Consider the following 15,569-nt stretch of genomic DNA (forward strand, 5'->3'; position numbering starts at 1 on the left):
GTTGGACATAATTATATCGGTGCCATAATTACAAAAGATCTTTGAGTGATTTTTCTCAGAAAGTCTCTTTTTCTTGATGACTTGCTTTGGCCTATTTATCAAATGAGAGCCCAGCAATCTGTTCCTTGGTTGCCTAGAAACTCTCAGCTCCGTTTTACACCCATTCACAGCAACAATCTCCAGCCTGCTTTTCTGCTTCTTGTCTGCATGGCAGCCCAGCCTTTCTAGAACCCTGTCGGTAATGTGGAAAAGGCACAAGCCTGACAGTCAGACAGATGTGGTTTTTGAATCCCGGCCTACCATAAACGAGTCAATGGGCACGCAATTTAACTTCTCCAAACACCAATTTCTCCATGTGAAAATAGAGATATAATACCTTGTCTCCAAGTGGGTTTTATCTTTGTTGAGACTCAATGAGCTAACGTCTGCACAGAAACCTACACCTGGTATGTGCTCAAAAGATGTGAATTCCCTTTCTTTTTTCTTTTTTAAATGAACCCATCCTAGCTGTGTTTTGCTTATGGGTGCATTTGCAGGTAGGCAAGGCATCCATTGTGAACAAAACAATAAACATTAAAATCGAGACTTTGTAGTACTTGACCCAAGCTGCTGGGACACCCAAATTTCAAGCAGTGGAATACTCAGAAGCTAGCCCTCCACAGGATGGGGTGAGTGCATGAGCCACAAATGCAAATTGGTTCTCTCTCAGTTCCCCAAAACTGCTACGGGGATCCCCACGGCCAGCTCCCAAGTGAGAAATGTAGCTGAGGCTGCAAAACGTCGAGAATGGTCTCTGAGAAGATAAACAAGTGGAGAGCCAGAAGGGAATGTCACCACACTTGTGCCTGGCCCAGGAACACATGCTGTGCTGTTTCAAAATCTATGCCTGCAAATAAGTTTGTGCTGGTAAGTTTGAGTTATAAAACTAATTTCTTCTCATCTGAACCCATCTCTGGGATAGGCATGACTTTAAGCGAATGACAACTTCAACAGCACTCAGAAACAAACACCTGATTTACCAGAGGTAGACTGAAGCACTCTGTGTGGTGCCACAAACAGGTCTTCCTGTCACTTATGGGCCCATGTGATCTTCTCAGGAAGAGAGAAAGCCACGAGGGGACAAGTAACTGAAGAGAATCAAATTCAACAAATACTTATAGGAAGGGGAGCCACGTGTCCCAGTGATGTCTGCTGTCTGAAGACAGTTTTCAGAGGGCTCTTTTTTCACTCTTTTTATTGATATGCACGGTTACCAATTTCTTAGCGCTGCCAAAAAAGTACCACAAACTGGATGCCTTAAACATAGAAATTTTGTCTCACGGTTCCGGACGCCAGAAGTCCAAGATGAAGGCACTGGCAGGGCCGGTTCCTTCTGAGGCAATGAGGGAAGATCTAGTCCACTCCTCCCTCCTAGCTGCTGGAGTTTGCTGGCACTCTGACCTTCTCTGGCTTGTGGAAGCATCACCCTGACCACGGTCTTCATGATCACATGGTGTTCTCCCTGGCTGCATGTGTGTCTAAAGCTTCCCTTTTTATAAGGACACTGGTCATTTTGAATTAGGGCCCCTCTATATGGACTATTAGTGAAGCTGAGGGAGACTGGAGTATCTGAGATTTTTGTTTACCAGAACACATTTTATTTCGTTTTTTAAAATATTTTATTTATTTATTCATGAGAGACACAGAGAGAGAGGCAGAGACATAGGCAGAGGGGGAAACAGGCTCCCTGACAGGAGCCCGATGCAGGACTCAATCCCAGGACTCCAGGATCATGACCCGAGCTGAAGGCAGATGCTCAACCACTGAGCCACCCAGGTGTCCCACTAGAACACATTTTAAAGTCCTCTTTGGTGTATCTGTTAGCCTCTCTCTAGCATAAAACCAGATAGTTGTTGTTAAAGCTGATATGCTGTGGAGCACACACGGTCTGGTCAGGAATTTAAAATGAAAATACTTTAAGTTGCAAGTAATCAGTCATGGTAAGAGTACAACTTTAATTTAAGGTTGAGGAAATTTATTGAAGTAAGGCTATCATCAGTGTTCAAATGTTCCTGAAGAATGGTTTTCCTCATGTGGTTTATTAAAATTGTGTTGTGTTTGATAGAAGCAGCCTGAATTCCCATAAAATAAATAAAATAAAATGAAAATCCTGTGTCACGGGTTGAATTGTGAGACCCCCAAATTCATCTGTTGAAGTCCTAAGCCCTAGTACCCTAAGACAGGACTGTGTACAGAGAGGATCTTCAGAGAGGTGATTCAAGCTACAAGGCAGCTTTTAGGGCATGACCTAGTCTGATGTGTGTGGTGTTTTTAGAAGAGGAGATTGGTACAGACAGGGACAGCCCCCAGGAATGAGCCACATGAAGAAGATGCCACGTGGAAACAAAGGGAGGAAGTGCCCCCTGCGAGCCCAGGAGACAGGCCTCAAGAGAAACCAAGCCCGCCCGCACCCTGGTCTCGGACTCTCAGCCTCCGGAACAGGTGAGAAACTAAATCTCTGTTATTCAAGCCACTGGGTCTATGCTTTTTTGTTGTGGCAGCACTAAAAATCTAATACATAGTGTTAATATTTAGGATCCTCCAGGTTCTTATTTGTTTGTTTGCCCATTTGCACCTAGTTTTGTTTTGCTTCTTAATATCTACCTTCAATATAAGACACAAATCCTTCCCCTTCCTGCCCCACAGTCATCTCCTCTTCCCATGGAGCCCTCGTTATAATTTGGAGTATGTGAATATATGCATAAAGAGGATTCTTTCTTATAAATCTTGTGGTATCATATATATTATTATGCACTTTTTAACTTAATTGTATGTCTCTGAGACATTCTGTATTTTAACATTTTCCTTATTGATATATTTTTAAATTGTTGACAGTGCTTGCTAGGAAAGCCTTTACTTAAAAAAACATAGCTCTTTATGTCTAGTTAGTAGTTTATATAGTCCAGTTTCTTTAAATTCATGAGGGAACAGGAACAGTTTTATCAGCTTGAATAAACTGCCATGCCTTTGACAATGCAAAAATAACCAAAATCCTCGGTTCAAGAATTCAGTGGGGCCATATTCCTTCATGTCATAGTTTCAATGATAAGAAACAAAACCCAAAACTCCAGTAGAGCAATGCTGCTTTCTTCAACATGTACAACTTACACCCAAACCCAAGTTGATTTCTGATTTATTGGTGCTTAATTCCCTAAAATGTCAATTGAGTGTTGCCAGTAAGGCCTGGTGGGGATCCACTTCTTTGTTCTTTAGTTCCAGTCTTGGGAAGGTACAAGGCCTGGCCACCATTTGCATTTTATTGTAACTTGGTATGGGGCCAAATTGTTTTGCATTAAAGTCAAATCCTAGGTTAAGAAAGGCTGATACCATTTACTTCTGACAGTGAGTGACATACGAGCTGTGACAGCCCCTCTGATTTGCCATTACCTTGGAGAGATTTAGCTGTGTTTTACAATACTTTCCATACATACTATTGTTTTATTCTATTTCCAAAGGGTATTTACTTTAACGAGGCATGAATGTTTTGTCAATTATTATTTGCACATTTTACCCATTCAATTTAGCAGTGGCTAGCTTTTATTGGAGGCAAACACAGTAATCTGAAAGAATGTGTGCCGATTAAAACAAATCTATGAGTTTTAGTTAAAAATCCATTTGAGGCAAGCCGTGTACAGAATGTCCTAATGCGAGTTGATAGTAAGTTCCAACTAGGTTGTCGTTAGAATACACCACTTTAACTAAATACAGTGATAATTTAAGTATTTTAAATATTTAGAATACTGATTAAAATGTGACTTCTGTGGTGGCGGACGCTGAAAGCAATAAACACTTTCATTTTCAGGTGCCATCAACACAACCGTATCAGAGCTCTCTCCAAAGCTCTGCCATGTTCTCAGCAGATCATGAATCCACCACAAAGCTGCAGTGACAGAGAGTTGAGTTAGGTATCTGAGAACCTTAACCAGTGGTAGCAGTGTTAGCAGCAAGAGCAGGAGTACTTATTATACAACTTAATAACTGGAATATCTGCAATTAAATTTTTTATAGGAACTTGAGCTTGATGAAAGCCTCCCTAGATGTTCCCAGAGATGAGGTTCTCCTCACCTCACCTCCTAGTGGATTAACCATCTTTGAAGGCAAGAGTGAGAAAGAGAAGACCCTTCTCCATTTTATATTGGGCTAAGAGCAAGCTGTAGAAGGGAGGGTGCCTCTGAATGGTAGCCAAGTCTGTTGTCAAAATCACTCTTCACCGTCTGCAGCCCACAACAGGACTCTGAAGTTTCATCACAGTTTTAGTACAACACAAAACCACTTTGATTCTTCCTCCTTTTCTCTTAGAAAGGCTGAGGCTGTGTTTTTGGTGGTTCCTGCCTTGAGCTAGGGAGACAGAGCCAAAAAGGATTTGGTGTCAGACTAGCATGGGCTCAGCTCCTGGTCCCTACACACAGTAGCTGACGGACCTTGGGAAAACTACCTAACCTCTCTAAGCCCTAGTGCCCTCAACTGAAATGGAGTACCAGTGCCACCCACACCATAGGTAATGTAGTGATTGACCTTGTAGTGATTGACCACATGTGACACGAAGGTCTATCCTCTTCCTCTGGATGAAAAGCCACATGACCTCAGTTTGGATCAGGCATACCAGCCCAGGCAAGATAGGAGCAGGTGAGCTATGAACACCTTGATCAACAAACCTGATCAAGGTCAAACTTTCCAATCAGTGTGAAGCATCATGTAATAAACAGGGTGCCTAATGGCTGGCCAGTCTCCTCCTCTCACTGCTGCTGGCTGCTGGGGCCAAGCAAGAATAGTGATCACAGGACTTGAAACCAAACAACAAAGTGGGCATGTTGTCAATATCACTTTACATTTGTTAATAATAAAGTATTGACATTAACACTGATAATGTTTTAAAGATTTTATTATTAGGGAAAGAGAGAGAGAGAGCATGAGTGGGGGGGGGGGTTGCAGAGGGAGAAGCAGACTCCCTGTTGAGCAGGAAGCCCAACCCAGGACTCAATCCCAGGACCCTGAGATCATGAGCTGAGGCAGTTGTTTAACCAATGAGCCACTCAGGCACCCTGGCATTAACACTGATATTTTTATGACTGCAAAATGTATTAAATAAAAAAATTGTGAAAACAAATATTTTATACCTTACACATCCGAGAAATTATAGACATATTGCAAGTAGCAAGAAAAGCACTTATAATTGTTTTTTTATTATTCAAACATTAAATTATTAGGCAACCTCACTAAAAATTGAAGTGTTTGGAAAATAAGCAAAAACTGTGTAAAAGGAAACACACTAATTATCAATAATTGATCTTTTTTTTTTCAGAGCTTTTTCTTAAGAAACAAAGTGGTCCCATGATACCACTGTCAAATGGTGAACACAGGGGATCCCTGGGTGGCTCAGCGGTTTAGCGCCTGCCTTTGGCCCAGGGTGTGATCCTGGAGTCCCCGAATCGAGTCCCGCGTCGGGCTCCCGGCATGGAGCCTGCTTCTCCCTCCTCCTGTGTCTCTGCCTCTCTCTCTCTCTCTCTTTCTCTCTCTCTCTGTGTCTATCATAAAGAAATAAATAAATCTTAAAAAAAAAAAGATGGTGAACACAGCTACCGGGAAAGCTTGTTTTCATCTTCTGCTAATCTAAGAAATTGTCAGAAGATGGCTATAAACCAGATTCTGTCCTTCACATGATCTTGCCCCCTATTTGATAACTCGAAGGATTCTTTTAAAATAACTTTTTGGGCCTTGCGGGGAGGATGGTGGTCAGGAGCTGAAAGTTTTTGCTGACAGCTAAGTCATAGTTTTATCCCCTCAAAGAGCATCTCAGTTTTATCTTACCCTTTTTGCTTTGTTGCCTGTAGAGATTCTAATTCAGTTTCCATATTAATCTCAAGGATATTCCACATATATCTTGCTTACTAGAAACTTTTGAAATTGGAGTAAGAGTCTTCCCATAGACATTCTCCTGCTCTTCTCTACAGAAATGCAAGCTTTTGTTCTATTTGAAAATTAATCCAGCATGGAATTCTCTGAGTACATCTTAAGAAAATGTATGATCCCAATTCCAAATTATTTAAATATTTTCCAAAAAACCTCCACCCACAAAAGTATCTATAGTTCAGTAGTCAAAACTAGAGCCTTCAGTGACATACTATTCATGATCTTTGATGCTATTTTTATGTTATTCATGCAAAAACCATTCCTTGAGCACATATTATCTGCCAGGTGTTCTGCTAGGCATTCAGGATAAGTGACAGATGTTATTATTCCTGTCTTTGTGATGCTTATGGTCTAATATGAAGGTCAATAGACAATTAAATGAACAAATAATTGCAAATGATGATATGTACATGGAAGGAAATGACAGAATGCTAGAGCAGAGAATAAGGTGATCAATAATGGTCTTTTTGAGGAAGTGACATTTTGGCTGAGTCACAACTCAAAGATGACAATGAATAGGCAATAGAAGAAAGTCGTTCAGGCAGAAGGAAAAGTGAGTGCAAAGGCCCTGGGGCAGGAAAAAGCTTTGTGTATTCTAAGAACTTAGGAATGGCCTGTGTGCCTGAGACAGAGTGACTGAGTAAGAGACAGGCAGGGATAAGGTCATAAAGTTAAGAGGAATTAGAAGAGGCAGCACCTGGGGGATTTGGAGATGATGTTGACCTTTATCGTTAGGGCAGTGGAACATCATTGAAGGATTTTGAGTAGCGAACTGACATCATTTGCCCTGCAAAGAATACTCTGTGGAAAATACATTGGAACAGGCAAAAGAAGAAGTAGTGAGACCAGTTAAAAGGCCACTTGATTAACCACAGGAGACCTGACAGTAGTAGCTTTGACCCAGATTGTGTGGTGGAGACCTCAGGGAAACAGGCTCACAGCAGATCAATTTGAAGGTCAGCCAACAGGACTTGCTATTGGGTTTGATAGAGAAGAAGGGAAATGCAAGGGATCAAGGATGGTCCCCAGTAACTTGGGGGCATTAGGTGGGAGATGGCAGGGGCTTCATACTGAGAAGTGAGAGAGAGCCAAATGTGGACCAAGGAGGCTGGGGTGGGCAGAAAAACATCAAGGGTTCTGTAGGCCTATTTTATATACTAAGTTTGAGATGCCAAGGAGCCACCTAAGTTGAAATGTTGGTAAATGAAACTACTTAAGGAGAAAGCACAGGAAGAGGCTGGAAGAGGGGGCCCAGACCAAGCCTAGACAGAGTCCAACATTGAGGGAACAAAAGGAGGAGAGAAGCCAGCAGAACAGAATGACCAATGGGTCAGAGCAGCAAAAGCAAAACAAGGACAGTGGGGTGTCCTCGACGCCAAAGGAATAGTGCTTCAAGAAGAAAGAGGTGGTCAAGCGTATCTGAAATGTCGACATAAAGACCAACAAGTCCATTAGATTGAACAATACGGAGGTTGTCGGTAATCTAGCCACACAGTTTCAGAGTAAAAGCAGGTATGGGCAGTGAGGAAGCAGGTACAGCCTGTGTAAACAGCCTTTCTGTGTCTTATTTGCCAAGCAGGGGAGTCCAGGACAGAGCCCCACATCACTGGGCAAGAAGACAGAACAGTCATTTCCTCTCCAACTTCATCACCACTATCCTCATAATTGCACTGGTGTGGGCAGGTAAGAGATGGAACCACTTGCTTTTGACCTCTAAGGTAGACAACTGCTCATTTCTTGGCCAGAGACACCTCCTGCTTCTTCCGTTAACAAGCCCCAACCCTCCCTCCACACCATTTTCACATGGGCTAGCTCAAGTTGTGTTTCTATCACTCACAACTGAGACACCCTGACTACCACACCCTTTCTTCTCACATGGCTCGAGGCCAGCTTTTCTTGGCTTTCTCGCTTAGCCAGCAATGAAGTAGGACATGAAAAAGCCTACGAAACATCAGAGGACAGGAAATGAAGGAGAACTTGTAAGGATACAGTCATGCTCACATTTTTATTTTTCAAATTGTATTTTGTTAAACTAACCATGTTATAGGAAATTGCCAATAAAGTAATATTGATCTTTCAAAGCAACGCAGAGCTATAGGAACAGATTATGTGGCTGTTACTGCAGTTGCAGAGTGGCTTTACTTTGTACATGCCCTCTGTGATGGCCTGGCGGAAAGGATGTGTACTACATGTAAGAAAAGGAGTGGAGCGATTTCATTAAAGCTAAGATGCTAGAGCATGAAGATTCCAGCTCTTATGTAACTGAAGAAGGGTAGGAATTGCATTTCAGGAACAAAAGGAAATAAGTGAAATAAGATGCCACAAATGTAACTGATTCTCATCACCAGCCAGTTAAACTCTCTTTTGCAGATTGGGCCTCTCTTCTCTATTTGCAGCAAAGCTTCAAAGCTGCAGGCTGGCATCAGGCCATCAGAGTCACTCAAACCACAATGATGACATTTCCTGGAGTTCAGCATCCAGCCTTCTTCCCCCTCTCCCCTCATCGTGCCTGGTCCTGTCACCAAAACGAAGAAAGATGGGAAAGAAGAATATTGTTTCCTTTACCCTTCAAAGTTCCCTGGGCCTCCCAGGAATAGAATATATTCCCCAACTTTCCCCAAATCTCTATGTCCCAACACTTCCAGGCAGTTATAAGCCATGGGCATCCGGGCAGACCCAGAAGAACATATGTCTTTTTCTCTAAAAGCCCTTGTGGAAAGTCCCCACTATTCTGTGGGAGGAGGAACAGTGTCTGCTTTGTTCATTGTCTATTTCCACTGCCTAGTACAGTGCCCGGTCCAGGATCAACAATAGTGTTTCTTTAATGAATAAACAGGCCAATGAGTGAAGCTTTCCAAGTGATATATTCAAATGCTAAACACTTGGTCTCTATGTCCATGTGCTTCCATTTGTCGCTAAAGAAGTTTCCCCTATTTGTTTTTGTATCTTTATTCCTTGGGAGCAAGAAATCAAAACAACGAAATGACTTTTTTGCTGGATCACGAGAAGCATGAAAGTAAAAGCGTCAGAGCTTGGCAAGTCTGTGAGGCCGATGACAGCTTTGATGTGTTGACTTCTCTTCCAGGGTCTTCGTCACAATCTCCGTGTCCCTTCCCACCTCTCCATTTCATTGACATCCAACTACCTTTGCCCTGATCTCCGGGACTCAGCTGATCTCCGGGACTCAGCTGTGAATTCAGCTGCCTAATGTATAGTTCATGAAGACTGAACTCTTTTTAGATTATCTGATGTTGGTAGAAGATTCTGGAACTCAAAGGAATAACATCAAATGTGAAAACTTCCAAAGGGTGGGAGAGGGTGATTTAGAAGGACTTAATTGTCCCACCTCAAATTTTTCCAAATAGGCCTTTATGTATTCTGGCCATTCATAAGGTCAGCTCTCCTCATTGTTCACTCTGATGGACCAAATTGGATCAGGACCCAGAGTTGCAAGTGGGAGGGCCAGAGAAAGAGAGAGAGAATCTCAAGCAGACTCCATGCTGAGCATGGTGCCCGATGTGGGGCTTGATCTCAAGACCCTGAGATCATGACCTGATTCAAAACCAAGGGTCAGATGCCCAGCTGACGGTGCCACCCAGGCACCCCACAAGATCATCTTGAATGAGTAACTACCATCCCTGCGTCCAGCCATCCATTCATCCATCTATCTCATCCATTCATTCATTCATTCACTGAAGACCAGTGGTGAGAAAGACAGGGACACATCAGTTCTCTAGCAACTTACAGATTCGGGGAGAAAGCGATAGTAACCATATAATCAGCAACAGAAAGAAGCACCTTGGATAAAAGGAGTCAGGCTTGGGGAGTTTATACAGAGGAAACAAGGAGGCAGGAGGGTGGGGAGGCAGGGAGCAATCTAGAGGTCCTTTCCAGAGGAAGGAGGAATGGGAGTCAAGGGTGGATGGAAGGAAGGTCCAATGGGAGAAAGAGCTTTTTGAAGGTATCTAGAGCAGGCTGGAGAGGCTGGCGTTCAAACCTCCAGGTAGACAATTAGCTGGAAAGGCAAAAGCTAGACCATTCAAGCTCTTTGGGACAATATTTAAGATTGTATTCTTTATCTTAAGTTCAACAGGAAATTGTTGAATAGTTTTAAGTGGGTGAAGAGCAGGGGCATTATCCTGCAATGAAGTGTTTTTCAAATATATTCATGTTTTTCTGTGCTTTTCTTCTTTTGCATTTCTAAACCAGCTCATCTATTCCTGGGGAGAATTAAGAGTGCTTTCCTGGATAGTAAAAGTAAAGACAAAGATTGTGTCAAGGTTCAACCACTGACTTTCACTTCAGAGATAATAGTTGTAAAAGCCAAAACTTTGATTTGTACAAGCAGAGCTCTTAGTGAATAAAAAAGCAACGTCCTGAAGAGATCAGGGGACTGAAGTTCACTTAAATGAGTAGATAATAAACTGGACTCTCCCGTGGGAGGAGGGAAGTGATGAGAAGCAAGAGTGCTGAGGTCAAAGGCATTTCCTGGCCAGCAGCAACCACATAGAGGGCAGCATCAGCATGGAGACACTGCCACACCTCTGTCCCAGCAAGCATCAGAGAGCCAGGTGGGGACCTAGCAACACCTGAAGACTGTACCTGTTGGAGAGCCGTGCTGTCTGAAGGTGGCCTGGCCTGAGCTGTCTTTCTCACTGTCTGCACTTCACCCATCAGTTGCCCAGCAGGAGTGATAATCACCTTTCAACTCACACAAACTATCCCCCAGCTCACAACACACACAGTTCCCTTTCCCAGAGCAGTAAAATAGCAACCAGGATATAGTCAAATGGGGCACAGTGACAGACACTGTGGATGGGAAAGCCCCCTCATTATCTGTACAGGGGTGAGAGTAACAGAATCACTCAGATCAAGATAGTGGCAAACCCTAGCCCTGTTATAAATGAGATTGGTTATTTTCAAAGGTTAATCTGGCTGCTGGATAGGGAGCTGAATGTCAAGGGGCCAGAGCTGAAGGTCTGTGTGACCAGACCAGAGCTTATTGCAGTGGTGCACACAAAAAGTGGCCATAGCTTGGGCTAAGATGGTGACACTGGGACTGGAGGGAAGTGATTGGATTCCAGAGATGTAACTGAAGGAGCAGATAAGGATGTACAAGGTAACTGCATTAATTAGGTTTCTGCCACAATGGAACAACAGTTACAATGGTTTCCACTGTAATGTTGAATAACAACCCCCAATTCTCAGTAGCTTAGAGTAACCCTTTATTTTTTCCTTGTTAGAAGTCTCTAGATAGGTTAGGCATTTCTGCCTCCAGTCACAGTTGGTCCATATGTCTCTTTTTTAAGGACTAATAGTTATATGGGGGCAAGCTTTTCCATGGCAGACAGCAGAAGGGCAAGAGGCCAAGTGAAAACAGGCAAGTATATTTCAAGCCTCTAGCTGGACAAGGCCCAGAAATTGTCTACTCGTATACCATTGGCCAAAGGATACCAATTGACAAAGCCCAAAAACAGTGGGGGCAGGGAATTAAACTGCCACAAAGAAGCCATGGCAAGGATGAATTGTGAACCAGCTATCTATCTATCTTAAGAATCCAGGATGGCTCCTAGGTTTCTCGCTTGCCCAGCTAGATATAGCATGGTGCCCCTCCCTGAGAAAGGAAACACAAAAAATAGAACAGGCCTGGGGGAGACCATGTGCTCAGTCTTGGATATTTGGTTTGAGATGTCTTTGCATACCAAAGTGGCAGGAGCTGTAGAGAAGGCTGACCTGGGAGTATATATACATTTGGGAGATGATAGCAAAGACTACCATTCACGCATCCCTTCTTTGTCAGTATTAGAACATCTCATTTCTGCCTGGCCACCATATATTCCAAACCTTTCTGGAGCTGGGGTAGTCGCCTGGCTAAATATTAACCAATGAAATATAGAAAGTGTCAAGCATGACGTCCATAAAGAATCCTAACTGGAAAGACACATTTATGTCTCCCTGCCGGCAGACATGTGGTTGTGGTGGCTTAAACCCAAGGCTCCATCTTGGAGTATGAGGTAAAGGTCCGATGTTGAGAATGGCAGAACAACAAGACAGGAGACAAGTCCCTAAAAAGAAATGCATTTTTATAATATTTTGAATTACTGTCAACTCTGGTCAAACCCCGTCCTAACAGTCACGAGAGTCATGGGAGCAAGGAAATGCTGGAAGCCACTGAATATAATATCAAGTTTCCAAGAAAAGAGTATGGAATGAGAAGTGAGGAAAGCCTAGGATGGGGCTTCTGGCAGCTCCAGCGTGTCACTGCCATGTAGAGATGGGGACCATCTATGACAGAAAGACACAGGCTGAGGGACGCCTGGGTGGCTCAGTGTGAGCATCTGCCTCCAGCTTGAGGTATGATTCCAGGGTCCTGGGTTCAAGTCCCACATCGGGCTCCCTGCATGGAGCCTGCTTCTCCCTCTGCCTGTGTCTCTGCCTCTCTCTCTGTCTCTCATGAATGAATAAATAAAATCTTAAAAGAAAAAAAGACAGACACAGGCTGAGAGGTAGGAGAGTGAGACTGGGTTGCCATGGACATGGAAGGGTGAGAGTGTTTTAAGGAGGCGGAAGTGGTCAAAAATGGGAATCCAGCCAACAAGTCAATGGCAGAGGGTATGTATGACCCAAATTCAGAATATGACCAGGACATGAGGGCATCATGGTCTTAGATCTGCAAATGGTATCCTCTGAAGGACTTAGGGATAAAATAAGACTCTCTTAGGGCTACTAAAACATAATTCTTAAAAAAAACCCACATAATTCTAAATATTCTTAAACCACTAACTGCCCAGAGTACTACTGTTCAGGATGTGTTAAGAGGAAAATGACTCCATTCTAGCCTTCAGATAGAAGATAAGCAGAAGTGATGGAAAAAACAGGTGAGCCTCAACATGACTTCTTATCCTGACACATCAGGTTTTCCTCTCCAGTCCTCTTCTTTGCTTCCACCTATACCTTCTGCTCAGCTTCTAACAAGCTTCCACCTGGCTGTTCCCCTGTCCTGTGCTCACACTGCTTCTCATTTTCTTCTCTTACGAAAGACATGATAACATCACTTTCTTGCTCAAAATCCTTCCAGGACTCTCCACTGACTATGTTTTAGAGTTTAAATTCCTTGATCAGGCATATTCACCTTTCAAGATTCAACTCTGACTTTTCTCTTTCATCTCTCTCTGTACATCTGCCTCGGCCATATCAGAATATGAGCTCTAGTCAACCTCTAACTGCAGGCACGTGGAAGACCCTCCAGGGAGCACCACTCATCAGTGACCAGTCAGAACAAAAAAAACATAAAACACTGCTGCTATAAGACATGAAGTTTTTGGATGGTATGCTGCAAAGATGTAGATACCCAGGACAGAAATGGGTAACGGGAGTGGGGGTGTTGCCATTAAAAACTTGAACCAGATGATACTGGCTTTGGAATGGGCCGTGGCCTCCAGAGTCTCAGGAAGATTGTTTTTTGGCTCCATGAGAACAGTGAGAAAATTATTGACAGTGAGAAAATCGTCGTTGGAAGCTGGAGATAAGACAGGAGAGATGTGGCGGTAGAAAGTTGGCAAGGCTGCCACCTGCAGTAATGTGGAAAATAAAAGATATAACTGATGGAGAGTGAAACTGGCTAAGGAGATTTCAGGCAGGCTGTTGGAAGTGTCAACTGAATCCTCTTAGCCATGGATGACAAGGGGCAGATAGAAATGAACAGGAAGAGGAAACTGTTAGGTTTCAGGTATAATTTAGAGAAAATGAAGAGAATCCAGGACTTTCTAGTTTCCAAATCCAACTGCCTGATGTTCGCACCCTCCCCAGAGAGCAAATTATTCACAAAGTAGGTTGACCGAAGACTCTCTCAAGGATGTGGCTCTATTTTCAGACTTCAGAAACACTCAAGGGTGTGCCTCCTAGACCTCTCAGCTAGTCAAGCAATTTCTAAGAATTTTAACGGTGCCCCAGAGAGTCCTAACTTTAAGCCTGAACCAGACAGGGTCCTGTCTCCAAAATATTTGTGAGTGTGGCTTTAGTAAATTCCACACAATTCCTAGGAAACCCATAACGTGCTTATGAGTTTGAACTGATGACTGCACCACCAGTCTGTACTAAAATGGGCAGAGATGATTAAAAAATGGAAAGAAGCCTCTAGACCTTCAAATTTATATGGGCAGGAAGCAGGCAAGGGAAGCTATTCACTGGCAAATAGGAACCATTTCTAGTAGCAAAGAAAAGGGTGATTCAGAGCATAGAACCATGGAAAGTAAATCCCCGAAGGCAGGGCTATGCCCCAAGATAGAACAGGACACATATATCTGGCTGTATTTCAGAATTGCTATAGACCAGTGACTTCTATATGCCTCCCATTCCCCACTGCTTTTTTTTTTTTTCTCATTAAAAGCACTTTAACGTCAGCCTGAATTTCTAAAAGCATGTAAAATCCCCCTGCCTTTTTTGAGCAAGAGTGTCTCCTACAGGTATCTTGTACACCCCATTGTATATTTGGTGCACATGTGTAGGGAGCAGATAGCCTGTCTTTTTAGTTCACAGGTATTCCTGTTGACAGGAAACTATTTGAGGAACCCCACCTGAGGAGGGAGCCAGTTGTGCCTGCACTGTATTTAGATGACAGGCCTTCCCATCTGATCCTCATAAGCTTTGGGAGCACTGCAAAAGGGTGACAATATTTTTGCATGTGGGAAAGATGTGAATTATTGTGCCTGGGGGGAAGATGGAATTTTCCAAAGACAGTCACAATGATATCTCCATCCCACAAACTCTTCTGCATTGGGAACTCACCACTGCTTCAGCAAGAGATGAAGATGATTTCTCTCTGCCTGCTTCTACTAAGAAGGTCTTGTGTCAGCTTTGACCAATAGAATATGGCAGAAATGGGGCCCAACCTACACAGAAGGGCCACAGCCAACAACCCAAACAACTGCATAAGTTGTCAGCTACATGAATGCACCATCTTGGATGTCCAGCGCTGACCAACCCCTCCAATGACTGCAGCCCCAGCCAACATTGACCAAAACCATGTGAGGGACTCTGAGTGAGAACTACTCACCGAGCCCAGTCAACTCCCAGAGCCATAGAAATAATAAAAAGTTTTGAAGTGGTTAGGTCTTCAATACTTGTTCATTGAATTTGCAACACAATTCACTGCAGCTTAGAATTTTTTTTAATAAATTAATTTTTTATTGGTGTCCAATTTACCAACATACAGAATAACACCCCGTGCTCATCCCGTTAAGTGCCCCCCTCAGTGCCCGTCACCCATTCACCCCCACCCCCCACCCTCCTCCCCTCCCACCACCCCTAGTTCGTTTCCCAGAGTTAGGAGTCTTTATGTTCTGTCTCCCTTTCTGATATTTCCCACACATTTCTTCTCCCTTCCCTTATATTCCCTTTCACTATTATTTATATTCCCCAAATGAATGAGAACATACACTGTTTGTCCTTCTCCGATTGACTTACTTCACTCAGCATAATACCCTCCAGTTCCCTCTACGTGGAAGTAAATGGTGGGTATTTGTCGTTTCTAATGGCTGAGGAATATTCCATTGTATACATAGACCACATCTTCTTTATCCATTCATCTTTCGATGGACACCGAGGCTCCTTCCACAGTT

The 15,569-nt window shown here is 43.3% G+C and overlaps 1 protein-coding gene across 13 annotated transcripts; it reads left to right on the forward strand.

Annotated features, from left to right (window-relative positions):
- Positions 1-733: 733 nt before the first annotated feature.
- On the forward strand, positions 734-15,068 carry LOC140615757 (uncharacterized). Of its 13 annotated transcripts, none has more exons than XR_012016246.1 (5): positions 734-906; positions 2,315-2,481; positions 4,048-4,665; positions 7,529-7,632; positions 10,159-15,068. XR_012016246.1 is itself a non-coding variant. In XM_072795603.1 (4 exons), the coding sequence occupies exons 1-4, from the start codon at positions 787-789 to the stop codon at positions 10,311-10,313; spliced, it is 549 nt and encodes a 182-aa protein (XP_072651704.1). In that variant the 5' UTR covers positions 734-786; the 3' UTR covers positions 10,314-15,068. The 13 variants fall into 13 exon arrangements, 8 of the variants coding, with proteins under 8 accessions (XP_072651704.1, XP_072651705.1, XP_072651702.1 ...); XR_012016243.1 differs by lacking the exon at positions 4,048-4,665 and adding an exon at positions 8,346-9,654 and having other exon boundaries at positions 7,526-7,632; XR_012016244.1 differs by lacking the exon at positions 10,159-15,068 and adding an exon at positions 8,346-10,114.
- The last annotated feature ends 501 nt before the right edge of the window (positions 15,069-15,569 follow it).

This window comes from Canis lupus, chromosome 24 (genome assembly GCF_048164855.1).
Source record: "Canis lupus baileyi chromosome 24, mCanLup2.hap1, whole genome shotgun sequence".
In the NCBI taxonomy this organism is placed as follows: Eukaryota; Metazoa; Chordata; class Mammalia; order Carnivora; family Canidae; genus Canis; species Canis lupus.